The sequence below is a fragment of the Misgurnus anguillicaudatus genome, chromosome 11 (genome assembly GCF_027580225.2).
Source record: "Misgurnus anguillicaudatus chromosome 11, ASM2758022v2, whole genome shotgun sequence".
NCBI lineage: Eukaryota > Metazoa > Chordata > Actinopteri > Cypriniformes > Cobitidae > Misgurnus > Misgurnus anguillicaudatus.
This window is the reverse complement of record NC_073347.2, coordinates 24,970,124-24,988,814: the sequence shown is the minus strand read 5'-3', so window position 1 is coordinate 24,988,814 and position 18,691 is coordinate 24,970,124. Positions and strand designations below refer to the sequence as shown.

At 35.9% G+C, this 18,691-nt stretch overlaps 1 protein-coding gene and 1 long non-coding RNA gene across 5 annotated transcripts in view; one reads left to right on the top strand and one right to left on the bottom strand.

Moving 5' to 3' along the window:
• The window catches only part of sobpa (sine oculis binding protein homolog (Drosophila) a), a 48,713-nt gene that overhangs the window by 24,761 nt on the left and 5,261 nt on the right, over positions 1–18,691 (bottom strand). For 2 of the 4 annotated variants that reach the window (XM_055169395.2, XM_055169397.2), the window contains exons 2-6: positions 16,467–16,538; positions 15,176–15,311; positions 7,987–8,184; positions 2,600–2,751; positions 2,022–2,045 (exon numbers count right to left, since the gene is read on the bottom strand). In XM_055169395.2, coding sequence (XP_055025370.1) covers positions 2,022–2,045; positions 2,600–2,751; positions 7,987–8,184; positions 15,176–15,311; positions 16,467–16,538 — 582 coding nt within the window. The remainder of the gene's footprint in view (positions 1–2,021; positions 2,046–2,599; positions 2,752–7,986; positions 8,185–15,175; positions 15,312–16,466; positions 16,539–18,691) is intronic. The other 2 variants (XM_055169398.2, XM_055169396.2) reach the window with 1 other exon arrangement.
• Positions 11,917–14,202, top strand: LOC129453484 (uncharacterized). Its single transcript, XR_012372177.1, has 3 exons — positions 11,917–12,063; positions 12,467–12,515; positions 13,376–14,202. It is a non-coding gene; the product is annotated as an uncharacterized lncRNA (long non-coding RNA).

Here is an 18,691-nt window from a genome sequence, read left to right as displayed (position 1 = left end):
AACGATGAAAATACGGTCCTTAAGCGGAAATCTATTTAATGACAAACACAGACTATGAAAATTAGACAGCAGGTTACAGAAAACCAATACTTGGGCTACAAAACACGTCTGGATCACATTCTAACCCAAAAATTTAAAGAAAAAATAAATTATGTTTTACTTAAAGAAAATGAATAGAGCTGGGCAAAAGATCGCCTGCGATTCTCATGCGTGTCTCATCAGTAAAAAGGTTTGTTGATTAGTAGTAAATCACCTTCAGCTGCTTTCAGATGGAGCGGGATTTACTACACAGAGACGTATTTCACCAAGAAGCTAGGCAAAATCGCTAGGCTGGTAATAACATTTTCTGCTTATTCACTACGCTTCATAGACAGAAGCGTAATGAAATTTAGAGGAAGTACAAAGTCTGAAGTAGTGAGGCTACTAAATAATCGTGGAAGATCGTCTTCGATTATGAACGCGATTTTGCCTAGCTTCTTGGTGAAATATGGCTCTGTGTAGTAAATGCCGCTCCATCTGAAAGCAGCTGAAAGCGGTTGACTATTAATCACCGAACCGGCTTTACTGATGAGACACGCATGACAATCGGAGAAGCGCAGACGATTTTTTTCGCCAGCTCTAAAAATGAAGCCTATATTTAGGACTATTATGACTTTCAAGCACATTCCCCCCACATTCTCATTACTGTAATCTATCTGGAAGTTTAACTTCATTACAGTAACCAAAAAATAGATTTGAATTACACTAATTGGGAGGTCAATTACATAACTATACTAAATTGTCATAAAAATGATCAATGCAAAAATGTTACTGTTCTAAAAATAGGTTTCATTAGCTTTAAGCAAAATATATACTGTTATTTTTTGCTTGGGTTAAACTGTAACATGATGGTGATGAGTAAATGGATCTTGACAGGTGTCGTGAAGGTTCCTTTGTTGTTATGCTGTTTCTATATTTGTATGGATGCGTTTGTTATCTTCAGGTTGCTTTGCACTTTTAATTGACTGTTGTCTATCTTTTTTCTGTCTTCCTCTCTCTTTCGTTCTACAGTATGCTAATTAATCTGTCATTCCCTCAATGCAACCACAATCACAGAATGCATTTGTAGTGGCTCATGGAAGAGAGACACTGGGACGCACTAGTTCTTTGGTAATGGCAACATTTTAATTTGTAGACGTCTACATCCCAGTTAAAGGCTTTTTGTTGATATCAGTGTTCCGGTTTGAAATAAGATCATCACCTCTTATCATTTACATCACTTTTTAGACAATTCATGGGGTTTATACAATTGTGTTTGCCTGTTTTGTGTATCCGCATATTTTTCTATCTTTTTAGGTGAACCATTACTTGTGTTGTATTGGCGAGGTAACATCATGTTTGTTGATCCCTTCATGCTGTGCGTTCTGTTCTCAAACACATCACACACTGACTCAAGGGGTGGCTGTAAACAAACATACATGCAAGTGGGAGTGTGTATATGCATGCATGAGACTCCTGTGTGTGTCTGTGTGTGTGCGCGCATTACTCTACTACTACGGTATGTATTTCTTGGTGTGTATGCAAGTGCTTATTTCCTGCATTTACGCTTTGTGTACACTTTTGTTTGCGTGTGTGCACTGTTACTGTTGTATGTATGTCTGTCTGCCCTACTGAAAAATCCAGCTAAGACAGCATAAGCTGGTAGCTGGTTTTTGCTGGTTTAAGGTGGCAGTAGCTGGTTTAAGCTGGTCCTCCCAGCCTGGCAAAGCTGGTCAAGCTGGTGAGTCAGCTGGTCTTCCAGCTTGACCAGCTAAATCCAGCTAGACCAGCTTAAAAAGTGACCAAAACACAGCTAGACCAGCTTGCTACACCAGCAATACCAGCTAAAACCAGCTCACCAGCTTATGCTGGTCTTAGCTGGATTTTTCAGTAGGGTGTATGCATGTGTCCATGATGATGTTATGAGTGCCATCAGTGCTTGAATAAATGTACAAAAGAGTCTCTAACACAAAAGAGGAGATATCTAAACACAATATACTTACACTGCAATTCCTCACATATCCAAGCTTGGATAGAAAAGAAAACACACAATCAATAGCTGTCTCACTCTGATGGCATGAGCTCTAAATCTAAACGCCTCTCCCTTTCTCTCTCACCCGCTCAATGGATGCCCTGGGCACATGGCTACATAACAAATGCTGAAGGTCTAGCTGCTTTTAGATTTTAAAAAATTTACAATAATACGGGTCCTTGTATCACTAAAACACATTTTGTATCTGGAGGTCTTTGTAAACCAAATATATCTTTATAAATAAATATTGGTGAAAGAAAAAGTATGCATTTATGCAAAAGTGTGCACCAAAAATACAAATTAAAAAAAATTATAATTACTAAATGAGCATAATAAATGACAAAAATTAACTTTTCCAGTATTGCCACATGAGAATAAATAGAAGTTGCAAGTATTTCTCATAAGTTTGGGGTTTTTAATATTTTTTGGGGCCAGAGAGTTTAGTAACACTAAACAAGGTTAGGGCAGAAGAGAAAAGTGATGTTAGACAGAAGGAGCCTGATTGGCTGAGGGGACAGGAGGAGGCTGAGACTAGGCGGGTCTTATTACCTTGTTGCGTTTGAAGTAGGCACGTCGACAGGCAGCGAAGCATTTCTCACTACAGAAACTCTTCAGTTCAGAGCCCATACTGAGAGAGTAACGCTTCACTCCCACCTTCTGACACCATGCGCACATTATCTGAACATTAGAGGTGTCCTCCTCTGAGACCGTGCGAAAGAGAGAGAGAGAGAGAGAGGGAGAAAAAGAGATTATATCACGTTAAGTAAGTTTAATCTGTTTATCTCCTCAGTCAAATGTTTGTAATGTAAACACATCAAAGATGTACACTGAAATAGAGAGATATATAATGTATACTGTACATGAATTCATATAAAGATTGTGACATCATAAGCCGAATCATCTCCAACTCTTAAAAACAATTTATATTTCTACCATACACACTTTTTAAAAATCTGAATTTCACTGTAATGTTCTCTAAATATTTTAACATGTTACAGACACTACCTGTATATAATGCACGTGCACACACACACACACATACATGCACAATTCCTCTCATAATTTTCTCAACCTCATGCCAGATGTATATGATTTGATTTCCTTTCTTCAATTGAACGCAAACAAATTTTTTAATAAAAACTTTATGTAGGTAAATATTATGTCCCAAAATCGTCAAAAAAGCACAAACATACATCATTAAAGGGGACATATTATGAAAATCAAATTTTTCAATGTTTAAAGGAAAACATTTGATCAACTAAGATGAATCAATACATACCTATCCTTTTTCAATGCATGCTTTTAATCTTAATGTACAGCGCTTCTTGAATGTGTTAGCATTTAGCCTAGCCCCATTCATTCCTATGGCTCCAAACAAATTTTTTTTTGTGCCACAATACTTACTCGTGTAAATACTCGCGTGACAATCTTTAAATAGAGAAAGCGTGTTGGCTCCCCATGTGATGTCAGAAGGGGATGATACCACCTGCACTATCCAACCACGGCACTGTCATTTAGTGCAGAGATCAGCTTATTTGCATTTAAAAGGACACACCCAAAAACGGCACATTTTTGCTTACACGTAGTACAAAGTTTTAACATGCTATAATAAATTATCTATATGGTATTTTAAGCTAAAACTTCACATTTGTACTCTGGGGACACCAAAGATTTGTTTCACATCTTAAAAAACCTTGTGAAATGTCCCCTTTAAAATAATCTAAATGATTAGTCATAGTAAAACTATAATAATTATTGTTAAAAAGTGATTTTTTTTATTATATAAAATCTAGGCCTAATTGTTTGTGAATTTGGGATGGCATAAAGGTAAGTAAATGATAATAATCATCATTTTGGGGTGTACTATTACTTTAAGAGAAACCTGTCATGATACATCAAGATGTTTCTTGGTGTGTATGTGCCTCATTCAATCTGCCTACAGTTTATTGCAGCACACGTCAAAATATATTAAATCTTTAACATCATGCTCCACTGACTTGCGGGCAAGTGTTAGGTTTTGTGTGTGTATTGGGAAGTGGGGGTGGGGTGTGCGTCTAGGGTCAACATGTACGTACAGTAGAGCATATACAGTATACACTCTCAGAACAAAAGCTACAAAAGTTGTCACCAGGGTGGTACCTTTTAAGAAGATCTTAATATGTATCATTTTGGTACAGATATGTACGAAATATACACTCACCTAAAGGATTATTAGGAACACCATACTAATACTATCTTTGACCCCCTTTCACCTTCAGAACTGCCTTAATTCTACATGGCATTAATTCAACAAGGCGCTGAAAGCATTCTTTAGAAATGTTGGCCCATATTGATAGGATAGCATTTTGCAGTTGATGGAGATTTGTGGGATGCACATCCAGGGCATGAAACTCCCATTCCACCACATCCCAAAGATGCTCTATTGGGTTAAGATCTGCTGACTGTGGGGGGCCATTTTAGTACAGTGAACTCATGTCATGTTCAGGAAACCAATTTGAAATGATTTAAGCTTTGTGACATGGTGCATTATCCTGCTGGAAGTAGCCATCAGAGGATGGGTACATGGTGGTCATATAGGGATGGACATGGTCAGAAACAATGCTCAGGTAGGCCGTGGCATTTAAACGATGCCCAATTGGCACTAAGGGGCCTAAAGTGTGGCAAGAAAACATCCCCCACACCATTACACCATTTCATTAATGAGAATAGGTGTTCCTAATAATCCTTTAAGTGAGTGTATGTACATAAGGATATGTGAGGAACCACTATGTAATATGCAACTTTTTGTTACAAAAGTTGCAACATACTGGTTCCTCGCATATCTATATGTACATTTTGTACAAGGGTACTTTTGAAAAGGGTACAGCTCCAGTGACAACTTTTGCACATTCTTGTACCGTTTCTTCTGAAAGTGTAGAGTCAATAAACTCAAATATAAAAATATAGTTTACTTTTTGTTGTTTTTATAAGGGTTGATTCTTTAGGACATCCAACAGTAAAACCGAAACAGAGCGTGTCATATCTCTTTTAATGTGTCTGCTTGTGTCAAATGATTTCTTCGAGGTATTTGCACTCTTGCCCTTCAGCAGCTTCTTAATGATCGGACAAATGTGAGAATGTGGAGAGAAAACGTCTGATTAGATATAATCTCTCTCTCTCTCTCTCTCTCTCTCTCCACTATCTTCTGTAATGAGTACAGTGAGTAATGCTCTTAGCTAGAATAAAAACTCATAATTAAGTTAAAAGAATCTCTATAGGTTGAACTCTGAACATCAACATCTTTTATTATTTTGCTACACTTTTGACTAATTGAATCATGAAAGAGATGCTATGGAAAAGGTGAATAAATCTAGCAGTGGGGATATCCAAAATGACTCGACAGGTGGGTGATTCCTAATATTTTAAAATAATCCAGCCTATTTTGTAAAAACTCGAAAACTTGAAATAACCCAAACTAATACTTTAACATGTATTAATGGGTGGTATTGGGACATCAAATTTAGGTCTTCAAACAATCATTCGTATAAATATTTACAGTGTTCCTTTTGGACAGCAAAGTGCAAAGATATTGAGATTCGGCACGCTTCATCTGGATATAAAAATAAAGGAGTTAAAAAGTTCTGAGTTTATCCAACAAACCGCAGTCAGAAAAAAGCAACAGATTTACCCTGTTCCTCTACAACCCTCAAACATACAAACATCCCAATATAAATGGTTACCATAGCAATCCTGTTTGTTTTTCCCAACTAGAGTTTCTCAGCTTCACTGAGTTCAATCTTTAAGAGAGATGTGTGTGTTCATGCATGTTTGTGCAACATCCAGCAGTGGAGTACCACATACCTGCACTTCAAAAGCCCTCTGTCACTATGTGCATGCTCATGAATTATTTAAAAGGGCTGCAGGCAAGGGGCGGGGATGAGGTGGGGTGGCAGTTGGCTTCTGTTGCCGTGGTGGTTAGCAAGTCTACGCCATCTGTTTCTCACCACATCACATATTCACACTCAGATACATCCACACACACTTTCACACTAGTTTATGGATGTGCATCACTATGATGCCACCCTGTTAGACATCAGAGCTTTGGCCTACTGCGTTACACACACTCATCCAGCAATAAGAGCGGACACCTAGTCAAGAGATCCCTACATTATATTTACACTACATTTATGATTAAGAAAATATTTATATTAAAGTAACTTAAATTGTGTCTGTAACTCAACTGGAAGAGCATTAGCAGTGCAAAGGTTTGATTCTCAGGGACACACATACTGATATAGCTTTTAGTGATGCTCCGATCAATGCCGATCTCCACTAAAAATACGTGGCCGATCACAATCGGACAGCCGATTTATTCACAGCTATTTCATGTACTACGGCTTTTATTCAGTAAGTCCTTATCGATCTAAAATCATTGTTAGTGTGAGTCGTTTATAACATGCATTTAATAAAGCAACACTCGTCAAACATAATTATTATACATATTCTTTATTATCATAAAAATACCTGAAAAGGTTTCAAGAACCAGGGGCTTCGGACTGGGGGTAAAACCAGTACTGATTAACAGGGCCCCAAAAGAAGAGAGGGCCCTTGAAAAGTCTGAAATATATTATGGGGGTGGTGCATGGGGGCCCATCAGAACTGCCTATGCATAGGGCCCAAGGTCTTGTTCGACGCCCCTGTCAAGAACAGCAATATAAATATATCCTTAAGACATTTCCTGGAGCTGCGTGTCATCCGCTGCGTCCGAAAACTCAAGGCAGTGACTCGTTGCCTCGCAGGCATGAAAGCAGCTCAGAGAAAGACTTTCGGACACACTTCAAATGCAGCGTGTTTAAAATTTAAACAGAGAGCGCCTTTGTGATAACTAATCACATATTTGAATACTAATTTCTCGCTAGAAATGCAATTAAAAGGTGTAAAAAGTGAAAATCTACCTTTATTTACACTAAATTGGTGGTCCAGCCGCGTCCTTGGCCGCCATTTTATTTTTTCGAACTCGATCGGTCTCGACCAATCACATTCTTAATGTACGTCCATGCATAGGTATCTCAGGAGACAGGAAGTAAACCAAACATTGAATTCGGACATGCCTTGATGCCTTCCTGCCTTGGAAAGCTGCCTCAGAAGGCAGCAATTTAGAGTTTTCGGACGCAGCCATCATCATAGCTGCGTGTGTATTGTTCTTCGTCTACAGCGCATTTTGAGTTTCTGCACGAGAGCGCCCCCTGGCTTTTGGATGTAGTGGCATTTCGCCGTAATTCATTGAAAGCATAGCAAGCATTATCGGCCGATCGTTTGGAGCATCCCTAATTAAATGTAAAACATATAGCTTTAAAATACTGGAAGTCATTTGGATAAAAGCATATGCCAAATATGCAAACTTAAATTTTACAGGGTTGGCTATTTTAGCTACACCCATTATTAAGAGATGCATAAAATCAAGGTCATGCAAACTCTTCAGTTTCCCTATTGCTCGATACCAGTGGCTTTAAAAAGTACATTTAAAAAATTAAACGTAACATTTTGAACTTTCTGTAGTTCCATGCATGGTGCATTAATGACTTAATTTTTAATGTTGTGTATTGCAGGTTGTTATAAAAACATTTCAGACAAAAATGTGTATTTGCCAAATGTTGCAAGAATCGTTTTATAATTTTTTATTAAAATAATTGTGAAAACACAGTATTTTTTTGAGATTTACTGTTTTTACATAAAATGTTCCTACATAATGTAAAGAGCATTCTGTAAAAATTTACCTTTAATATTGACTGAGTAATAACCTAAGGCATCTCATTATAAATTCATATGAATCCATTTGAACATTATATTTTTAAACCGCAAAATAAGTACAATTTAGTATTTAATATTGTTGATTCAAAACATACTCTTGTGGGGTTTTGGGGACACGTTAAAAAAATGCAGCTTCAGTTTCTTACCTGCTGGTGCTTTGATCAGAGGAGGCGGGATTAAGGGCACTATGATTGGCAGGCCTCCGTGTTCCTTTGAGGAGGAAGGGTTTGCAGATGATTCGGCCGTCACTCCGTTTCGTGATGTTGGAGTGGAGCCAGTGCTGTTGGCGTGCGGAGGAGAACCAGCGTTGTTCTCCACTGTGGATGGTTTTGGCAAAGAGTTCTCTAGAGAGGAGAAAGTGAAAAGGTCAGACTGCTCTGAAACATAATCACAGATTTGTAACGTCTCACACACCACTGATGGTGTGAAATATATAAGGTTTGTAAGATATTTTGTGAGATAAACCGTCTATGAATTCAAAAGACTACACTGTAAAAATCACTAGGTTATTTTTAACCCATAATGGGTAAATATTGTACAGAACACACTGCTGGGTTAAAATTGACCTAATGCTGGGTTGTTTTAAAACAACTGCTGGGTTATAAATTGAAGAGTTTGGTTCCAAAACGCAATAAATCCATTTTGACAAATTTTGGTAAAAACGTGTTTTCTATACCAAGAAAGTGACAAGATGAAAACAACTATTTTCTGTTACAAACTTTCACATAGCATCTTTAGGTTATAAAAACATAAAAAATTCAAATCCATAAGTTGATTTTCAAAGATTTATTATAAAAACGGATAATTTTTTCCACAAAATGCAATAAATCCATGACAAGTTTTTATTCAAAATGCTATAAATCTATTGAATCAATAGCCTATATAAATGTGCATTCATCTTTGCCATGTTATATTCATTTAGTTGACTAGTTGTACACACTAATTAAAAATATAAACATTAATGTCATTAATCAAAACACTTACTTTGTCATATTAAGATCACTGTCATTGCGGTTACTTGACGTTGTCGCTTAACGTCTTTCACAGAGATCAGCTGTAAAATGTTTTTGGTCCTGCTCGATTTTCGTTGACTTTGAGTAAAATTATGGAAAGTTTTTCATAAGATCCTCTGGGGTCAATGTGTTAGCATGAGAAGCTTGATGCTGTCGGTAGAACAAGCACCCGTCTCCCGAGTGACTCTCAGGGAAAATATTAGATGCTGATGGCTTACGTTTCTTTCCCATCACAGAAAACCATCACAGGTTTAGCGATGCAATTAAAGTATTATTTTGTTTTGTTTGTTGATCACGAAGTACAAAGTAGATGAGGAAAACTAGGACTCCGTGGACTCAGCGCGTCCGCCATTGTTTGTTTACATTGCGTGACTGGTGGGCTGTAATATCAGAAATGGATTTATTGCGTTCTGTAAAAAAGGAGCAGTGGCTTTTATCGCATTTTGGGGAAAAAGGGAGAAAAGATGACAGAATAACACGGCGGATATTGGATTTTGCGTAAAATTAAGAATTTACTTTTAACTACTGACCTGATATAATACTGATTTTGGCAGTAACTCATTTTTTTCAAAAATGGCGTTTATCACGTTTTGGAACCAAACTCTTCAATTTATACCCCATGGTTGCATAACAATAACCCAACATTGGGTAATTTTTAACCGAGCATGTGTTCTGCCCAATATTTACCCATTATGGGTCAAAAATAAATAACCCAGACATTTTTAGCGTATACGTTCCCACAACACCAGAATACGGTCATCAGTTCTGTATTTGAGTCTATAACAGTCGCGGCTCATCTGTATGGGCAGGTGGGGCAGTGCCCCACCAAAATATTAATCCACTTGAAAATATAGAACTTTATATACACTTCATCAAATCTAAACTGTAACTCATAAATGTGTCAACAAATATTTTCAGAGTTTCTAGACTATTTTAAAGGGGTCATAGTGTGAAAATCTGACTTTTTCTATGTTTAAGTGCTATAATTGGGTCCCCAGTGGTTCTGTCAAACCAGAAAACGTGAAAAAGAACAACCCAGTAACTTTGTTTTGTTAAGCCATTCTTTGCAAGCATAGGTTGTTCAGATTTCGCCTGTTTTGTGCTGTAGGTAGCAAGGCCAAATACAATAATACTGTCCCTTAATTTGCACTATTCAACCACGGCACTGCCATTTAGTGCAGAGAGAAAGCGAAAAAACAATTAACAGCAAATTTCAATTTCAACAAACCACCATTATGGTGATCAGTGTTTGCATTTCATCAGCTCATTTGCATTTTAAAGGACACACCCACAAACGGCACACTTTTGCTCAGGCATACAAAGTGGGAATTTTAACATGCTATGTGGGGTATTTTGAGTTAAAACTTCACATACGCACTCTGGGGACACCAAATACTTATTTAACATATTTTAAAAAAATCTCATAATATGACCCCTTTAAGTCGTAAAGTGAGATGAATATGTTTGAAAATTGAGCGCGAAAACTAAATCAGCATTAGAGCTCCCCCGTCAGGCTGAATTACGGAAGCACACACAACAGAACCGTACCGTACTAAGTTCTCTGTGACGTCGCGTCACCAAAGCCCCTTTGGGAAGCCTGCAAACTTGGCTTAAAAACGTGCTGCTATACGCAAGGAAGACCAGAGGTCTTTTTTAATGAACAGGTTAAAACGCAACCTTAAATTCTGGCAAAAAACTATAAAATGTAAAAAGTAACTGGCTGTCGTAACCCAAGAACGTCTGCACCAATACTGATCGTTATTGATTGGCTGAGGCGCTGCATGCTAGCAAAGTTGACAATTACGGTGTTTCCAATGGTAGAATACCAAAGGTTGATATCTCCCTAATTAAAGTATCTCTGGCGTCACTTCCTGTCACTGTCTTGAGGTACAAAGTGAATTTCATCGTAATGTCATCCATATGATCTTTGGCTTTGTCCATTTGTGCTTTTCAGTAGAGAGAAAGATAATGCAGTGACACCGGTTTTCTACTGGTCACAACGTAATAAATAAATGAAAAAATAAATACTTTCCGGTCTTACTTATTCGCATGCATACAGGTATGAATAAAAGTCAATGGAATGAAAAGTCTAGTATGACCGGCCCTTAATATATGTGATATCGTTAGCTTAAAACCATACAAAGCTTTGGTTTTATTAAAGTATGCTAATAATGCCTTAAAATGCTACAGGACCCACTCGCTTGTGGTTTGAACAGTGTGACATAAACGTGCACCTGCACCCAAAAAAATTCATCAAGAGCACACAAACAGATAACTGGCAGATAGTAGAGAAGCCCATTTGTACCCTGGTGAAAAACAAATATACTTTATTGTATTTCAAGTATATTTAACTCTGCAATAGTACATTACAAATATACTTACAAAAGAATGTACTTTCTTTAAACATATTTAAAGTATGCTTACAACATATTTGCACGTATTTTTTACAATTAAACTTTTAACATACTTCAAAATAATTAAACTTTAGTATATTTTCTAAAAGTATACTTTAGAAAAATATACTTAAAGTTAAAATTTTGTGCAATTTTTAAAGTATACTAAATTTAAACTTATTTTAAAATGTATTTTAGGTATATTTAATGGGTATGCTTAAAGTTATCATTATAAAAATGCACTGACAGTATATTTCTAAAATACATTTAGTATTCTTTAGAAACAGTATATTTTAAGTACATTTTGAAAGTATATGGGGTGTACAAATGTATATTATTTTATGGAGAAATAACGCGGGCTTAAAATTACGAGAGAGGAGTATGTTCAGTTACATTTTATATTGTAGATGTATACATTTGTAATATACTATTAACATAATAAGGTACACTTTAACTTCACTATAGTCAAGCATTGGATAAACCAATTAACTGTGTTTTACCACAAAATAACCATGGTTTTGCTAATAATAATCAATACACCAAAAAAAACATGGTTACTAAACTTTTACCACAAAAAAAAACATTCATTTTCGTAAGGGGAATATGAGTGTTTGTTTTTTTTTGTAGTTTTTTTGTCAATTGCATACCGCTTATAGCTGTACACACATTAATTAACTTAAACAGTTTTCGTAAATGCATTTCAGAGAAAAGTGAATTCTGAGATTTGAATAATGCATCTGACGTGTGTGTGATGACGTCACGACGCACGTATTTTGATTTTTACCAGTCGTTCAAGGCGGACGGATTCAGTCCCAAGGTACGTTAAAATATCTTAAAATTAATTATATTTGATTATCGTTTGACCATTCTGAAGTTTATCAGTAGACTATCATATTTCGAATGCGAAATGTTGTCAATAGCGCGGTGTCTAACTCGCTATTAGTGATAAGCTGCTGTGTAGCTTAGCTTAGCTTATAGCTAATGTTAAAGGTTTGAAAGATAGCACTGTTAGCCTGTTATATCGAATTAGTACACCCGATTGTTTTGTTAAATATATGTATTGGTGTGTATGTATATGTTAATGAAAAAAGGTAGCGTCAGAAAATCTGTTTTTTAAATGTAGCGTGAAAGTTAACCATTTATTGACTGTTTAGAGGTTGTAACGTTTAAGGCTTTTACCTAACTGTATTTAGTATTATGATGCTGCATTCTTTCCTCAGAAGCTAAAGTTTTTCAAAGACATTTGTAGGGAGGACTTTGCAGCTAATGGTAAGTCATTTAAACTCTTAAGATATAATAATTCATTCGTAGTAGTAAATCAAGCTTCAGTTTAGATAACGTTATATACATATTGAGGCGGTTTCCCGGACAGGGATTAGACTAGTCCTAGACTAAAATAAATGTAAGAGCTGTCCAAACTGAAAACAACTTGCACTGACATATCTTAAAAAACACCAGTGTCCTTTGTTTTGCCTCAAAATGCACACAGGTAATGTTTTTATTAAGGCATGTTTTTTGAAACTAGTTATATTTCTTAATTAAACTAAGGCCTAGTCCTGTTTTAAGATAATCCCTTTCCAGGAAACCACCCAATTGTCTGCTTGTTGCATTTTCTTTCTGACAAGTTTTACATTTAAATTTAATACAATAAAATCTTTCTTTAGGAGCTGAAGTATTTTATGTAAGGAGGATTTTGCAGCCCATATAGGCAAGTCATTATAATGAAAACTCTTAGGGGTGGTTTCCCGGACAGGGATTAGCTTTATCCAGGACTAGACCTTAGTTTAATTAGAATAGTTTTAACAAACATGCCTTACTAAAACATTACTTATGTGCATAACGATGTAAAACAATGGGCACTGATGTATTTTAAGATATGTCAGAGCAAGTTGTTTTCAGTTTGGACAGCTCTTACATTTATTTTAGTCTAGGACTAGTCTAATTCCTGTCTGGGAAACCGCCCCTTAATATATATGATGACATTTTAGTCAAGCTCTAGTTTAGGTAAAAATATATCTGCTATACAATCTCTGCCAGTAAACTATAGATTTAATACAGTAAGTCTTAAATAAATGTAATGTTTTATTATTAAACACTTTTTAATTGAGCTTATTGTCTCTCTTTTTCAGATTTCCTAAGCCTGAACCAAAACCTGCCAGACTAAAGTTGATTTGGGAGAGAAAGACGTTGTAAACTTAATCATCTTGACATTCTTCAATGAGTAATTGTTCAATTTTTAGGCAAATACTGTACACTTTGAATGCTGTGAATAAAACAATATTTTAAATATATTTAAAATGAATTGTTTTTGACTGTTTTAATCAGCTTTTATTTATTTGGAAAAAATTATTTTGGTTATGTTACCAGCTAAAGTAATCTATTCCCAAAATAGCACTCTTTAAGTTAATTAATTATTAACGCACTTGAAGTATACTCATTACTAATCTAGCTGCAGGTATGTAAAAGTATACAAAATGTAATGTACTTGGCATATTAATTTTTCACCAGGGCAGTTTTTATAATTTTGGATTGGCCAAAAATATATAGAATGTACGCAAACAGTCTATTTAAGGTATACTGATTGTATGTTTGCAAGACACTCATAATACATTTGTAATGTACTCCTAACATAAATAAAACACACTCTAAATCCACTTATCAAGCATGAATTTAGCACAGAAACAGTCATGTACTTAAATTGTACTAAATACACTTAAAGTTGTTCCACTTTAGCACACAAAAGTACACTAAATACACTTAAAGTTGTACTTTGTTACAATTAATATACAACTAAAATATATTAAGTACAAAATTAATTGTTCCAAAATAGCACTCTTTAAATAAACTAATCAATAGCACACTTTAAGTATACTGGTCATTAGTGTGACTGCAAGTATACTTAAGTATATCAAAATTAAATATATTTAGCATACTATTTTTTCACCAGGGTAACTCTTAAAGCATGTTCATTTGGAGAGGATCACGGCTAAATGAATTCATTTAGTCTGATTGTCCTGTGCCTAATCTCTCCACTTCCAGCCCCATCAGCAAACAATAGCAAAATATCATAATCTGTATGGATTTGTCTGAAGGCAGAAAGTAATTATGGCCAGCGTCACATGGCAAGGCGTGGTAGGAGTGTACGCTAGATGGTAACCTTCTAATGCCTAAATCACAATTTTGTTTAAAAGGGGTTGGGGTATGGACTTAGCAGGGAATTAGCTGGCTCATTGTGTCTGCATCTCGTTCTGTCCCCAAAGGGCAACAGCAAAAAAAATGGCTGACAGTTTAAGACTCTAATGCTCTGGCACTTAAGGCAGCCAGGAGACAGCAAGGATTGCATAAAGATAAAAGCTATGGGTTTATCAAAGTGTTCATGGGGGAACGATAGAGGAAGTTGGTCATTGTAACTACGCATTTGCTTTCTCTGTGCCTAATGTCTGATTACAACACTTGTTTCGAGTCCTTGTCAGGATTTTGTGACACTACGATCCCAGAATTCCCTTTAGGCTCCTTCTGGTGGCGAAAATTAACCTGATACAAACCTAAATCTATGGAGAATTAACGAATGGTAATGAGATTAAAACTTTAAAGTGCATTAAAGAAAGTTCTGCATATTACTGTTTAATGTTGAAAGGGTTCAATAAGTTAACTTGCTAAACTTTCTTGAAATTGGTGAGTGTGTGTGTGTAGAGCTTTTGCAGAGGGAGATAAAAATAAATATTCTTACCATCATGCCATTACAGTTTCATTTTATATTTAAATGTACAGCAAAAGAGACAGCAATGATCACTATTTCCATTTATAGTATGTAAAAAGCAGGGTGGTACTGTTTTTTTAAATGAGATTTGGGGATGAGGGTATTTGATAAGTCTTTTTACATAAAAGAGAATGTTTTCAATTTTTTCTGGCTACGGTACAGTGCTCACCTTTTAGGACAGAGATGTGCTGCCGCATTTCTGCATCAGGGTAGTTACGCATCTCAATGTCGTCTGAGTCTCGTAACTCCACTTTGTCATATCCGTACCATCCAAGCAGCTCATTCATGGTGTTTTCGGCAAAACTCTATGGGATAGAGAAAACTATTTGAAAAGAAATTTCAACTTCATTACTTGCAATCTGTCAGGAATATACATCTTTTCATACCACACAATGGTACATGAAGGTTCAAACGTTGTCACTGGGGCCCTTTTGTACCTAAAAGGTGCATATTGTTACTTCTTAGGTACACATTGGTACCTTGCTGGTACCTTAGCATCCTAGTGACAACTTTAGTGCCTTTTACCTAATAGTGCATATGCTACATCTCTGCTAAAACCGTCTGTTACTTTTGATATATTGATGATCTGAATTAAAAATGGATCATGAAAAACATGCATGCAGACACACACACATAAAATATCTGTGAAGCAATAATTGTTGATCCCTGTTTGCTGGGAAGGTGTTTATTCAGAAGGTCTATTGAGCTGAGACAGTCGATAATAAGAAACCTTTGAGCGGCAGATTTTGCAATGTGGTTAAACAGAAATCTCCACAGGGAATCTTATTTCGCATCAATACTGTAAACCAAGGCCAAGGACAGCTTCATCCAAGAAATCCACTAGCTCATTGAGACCAAATCAGACTAAAAATAACTGCAAGTTTTTTCAGGCACATATCCCTTGAAGAATGAAATCTGGACCAATTTTAGATAAAGCAGGACATTGAACAAACACTTGTAAACGTCCCATTCAGAGATCAGAAATAACACCATGAACAAATCAATGCTGAACAGAGCTTAGCGAAACCCATACACTCTTATCCTAAAAGAAAAGTATAAATCAACAGTACAGTATAAATGTTATTAATGTCAAAATCAGTGTTGTTTTATATGTAAATAAAAAAAGGTTAATATCACAGTGGCTCCTTACTAACAGCCTGATTTTAATAATATCAGCACTCAGTTTTTATTTTAAGCATTGTTTATTTATTTATTTTCTATGAATCTATATAACAGTAAATTTTACTGTAGAGTTATTAAAATGTAAATAAGATTGCATTGATTTATTGTTATTATTATTAATATCTTTGGTTCTGCTTTCACAATGTGGTATGTTTTAAATTTACAAATGGTAGGATACAAATGATTGTTATGCAAAATAGGAGATCCAGTTTTTATGTACTGTATGTTTGATTAATGTGTTTATTTCCAAGCAAACATTGTTTATTTTTGGCTCTCACCATCAAGTAGGGCGAGTTGCCATGGAGATTGCCTGCTTGCCCCGCCTCGGGGAGGGGCCGATTGGCCGGAACCTGATGAGACATGAGTCAACAACTGTCAATCAAACATAGAAACTGTCATTCAATTGCATTAACTATCAATCAGCAAGGAATTACTTTTGTTATGTCTGCTACCTATATGCTATGTCTTTTACAAGCACTTATTATATAGTACTAGATTGTTAAAGCTAAACAGGAGTTTCAGTAAAATACAGGGGATAAAATAAAACATTTAACAAACAAACATTAATATTGTTTAATAAATCTTGTACTGTATGTTTACAGTACACACAGGAATCATCCCATGGTTTTCTGCACTTCCACCGCATGGCCACCAGGTGTCTGTCCTGTCTCTGGTGTGTAAGGTGAGGCGCCTGTTTTAGGATCAAGTTCACAAGGTCAATCTCAGTAATCACACCCTGTCCACAAGGGAGCCAATCCAGAATCACCTGAGCTCTGTTTTGAAGCTATGTGTTTTTTTTTTGGAAAACTAGAATTTTAAGAAGGATGAGTTTAGGGATGTAGCCTACAGTACATGGGGTCATAAATAGTCTTCACAGGGTCAAGGGTAAGGCCACGAGATTTCATGATATTCACATATTTAAGTTAATTCAAGCCATTACTGTAATGATTATTTCTGTTAGAACGGAAAAAGTGTGTTACTTTTAATATCATCATGAAATGACACATAATATGTTAAAAGCATAACACAAAAAGGTGTAAAAAAATGAACACATCCTTTCTTAGAGTGTGCATTTTCATTTAACTTAATATGTTCTGATATGGAAAGGACAATTAAAGGATTAGTCCATTATAATTTACTCACCACCATGTCATCCAAAATGCCGATGTCTCTCTTTGCTCAGTCGAGAAGAAATTATGTTTTTTTAATGGACCCCAACACTCAACAGTTTTAATGCAGTTTAAAATTGCAGTTTCAAAGGACTCTTAACGATCCCGGACGGGGCATGGGGGTCTTGTCTGGCGAAACGATTGTCATTTTTGACAAGAAAAATAAAAAATATGCACTTTTAAACCACAACTTCTTGTCTATCTTTGGTCATGTGACGCGCCAGCGCGACCTCGCGCAATACGTCATCACGTCAAGAGGTCACAAAGGATGTATGCGAAACTACGCCCCAGTGTTTACAAGTGTGGAGAAAGAGGACCGTTCCGACGTTGTTGTATGTGGAATGATACTAATTAATGTCTTTGTGTCAGTTTATTGTTTAAAATGTTCCGCAAATGTGCGTTTCATGTATGTAACACGTGACCTCTCCACGGCATTGTGCAATTGCGTGAGGTCGCGCTGGTGCGTCACAGGACCGGAGATAGAGATAGTTTCGCTAGATAAGACCCTTATACCTCGTTTGGGATCGTTTAGAGTACTTTGAAACTGCAATTTTAAACTGCATTAAAACTGTTAAGTGTTGGGATCCATTAAAGTCCATTAAAATGAGAAAAATCCTGGAATGTTTTCCTCAAAAAACCTAATTTCTTCTAGACTGAACAAAGAAAGACATCAACATTTTGGATGCCATAGTGGTGGGTAAATTATCTGGATTTTTTTTTTTTTTTTAAGAAAACGGACTAATCCTTTAAGATGAGCTTGAGCTTTGCTTTCGCTACACAAGTTCACCTGCTAATCTAGCGTTGATTAAATAATAATAATTATTAATAATTCATTAATAATAATGTTAAACAAATTTGAATTGCAGTCTTAGTAGAGGGAGCTCTGTGCTGATACTGGCCCTTAATTGTATAAAATGAAATGATTTCGATAGGGGAGGAGTCAGGTGGTAAAGGGATGCTGGAAGAGCTGTCATAAAAGAAAGGTAGGTGGCCACTTAAATATGCTTGGAAAATGATTGACAGGACTGTATGGGCTCCTCCTGAATCTACACCGATAAAAATGATTCATTCAATTTACTTATTCAATTTTTTAAGATAAGTGGTCGCCATCAATTATTTAAGCTACATTTAAACAAAAGTTTTTTTTTGTTTTGTTTTTCTAATTTTTTTGTTTAAATGTAGCTTAAATAAATTGATTGATCTAAAAAAAAGTTGAAAAAAAAGAGATCAAAAGTATTTGGCAGACGCAGAACTGATGCAGTGCCACCATGGACACAGATCGCTTGTCCCCTATTTTGTAGTTACAAGGTACTAAAAACTGTTCTTAATGAACA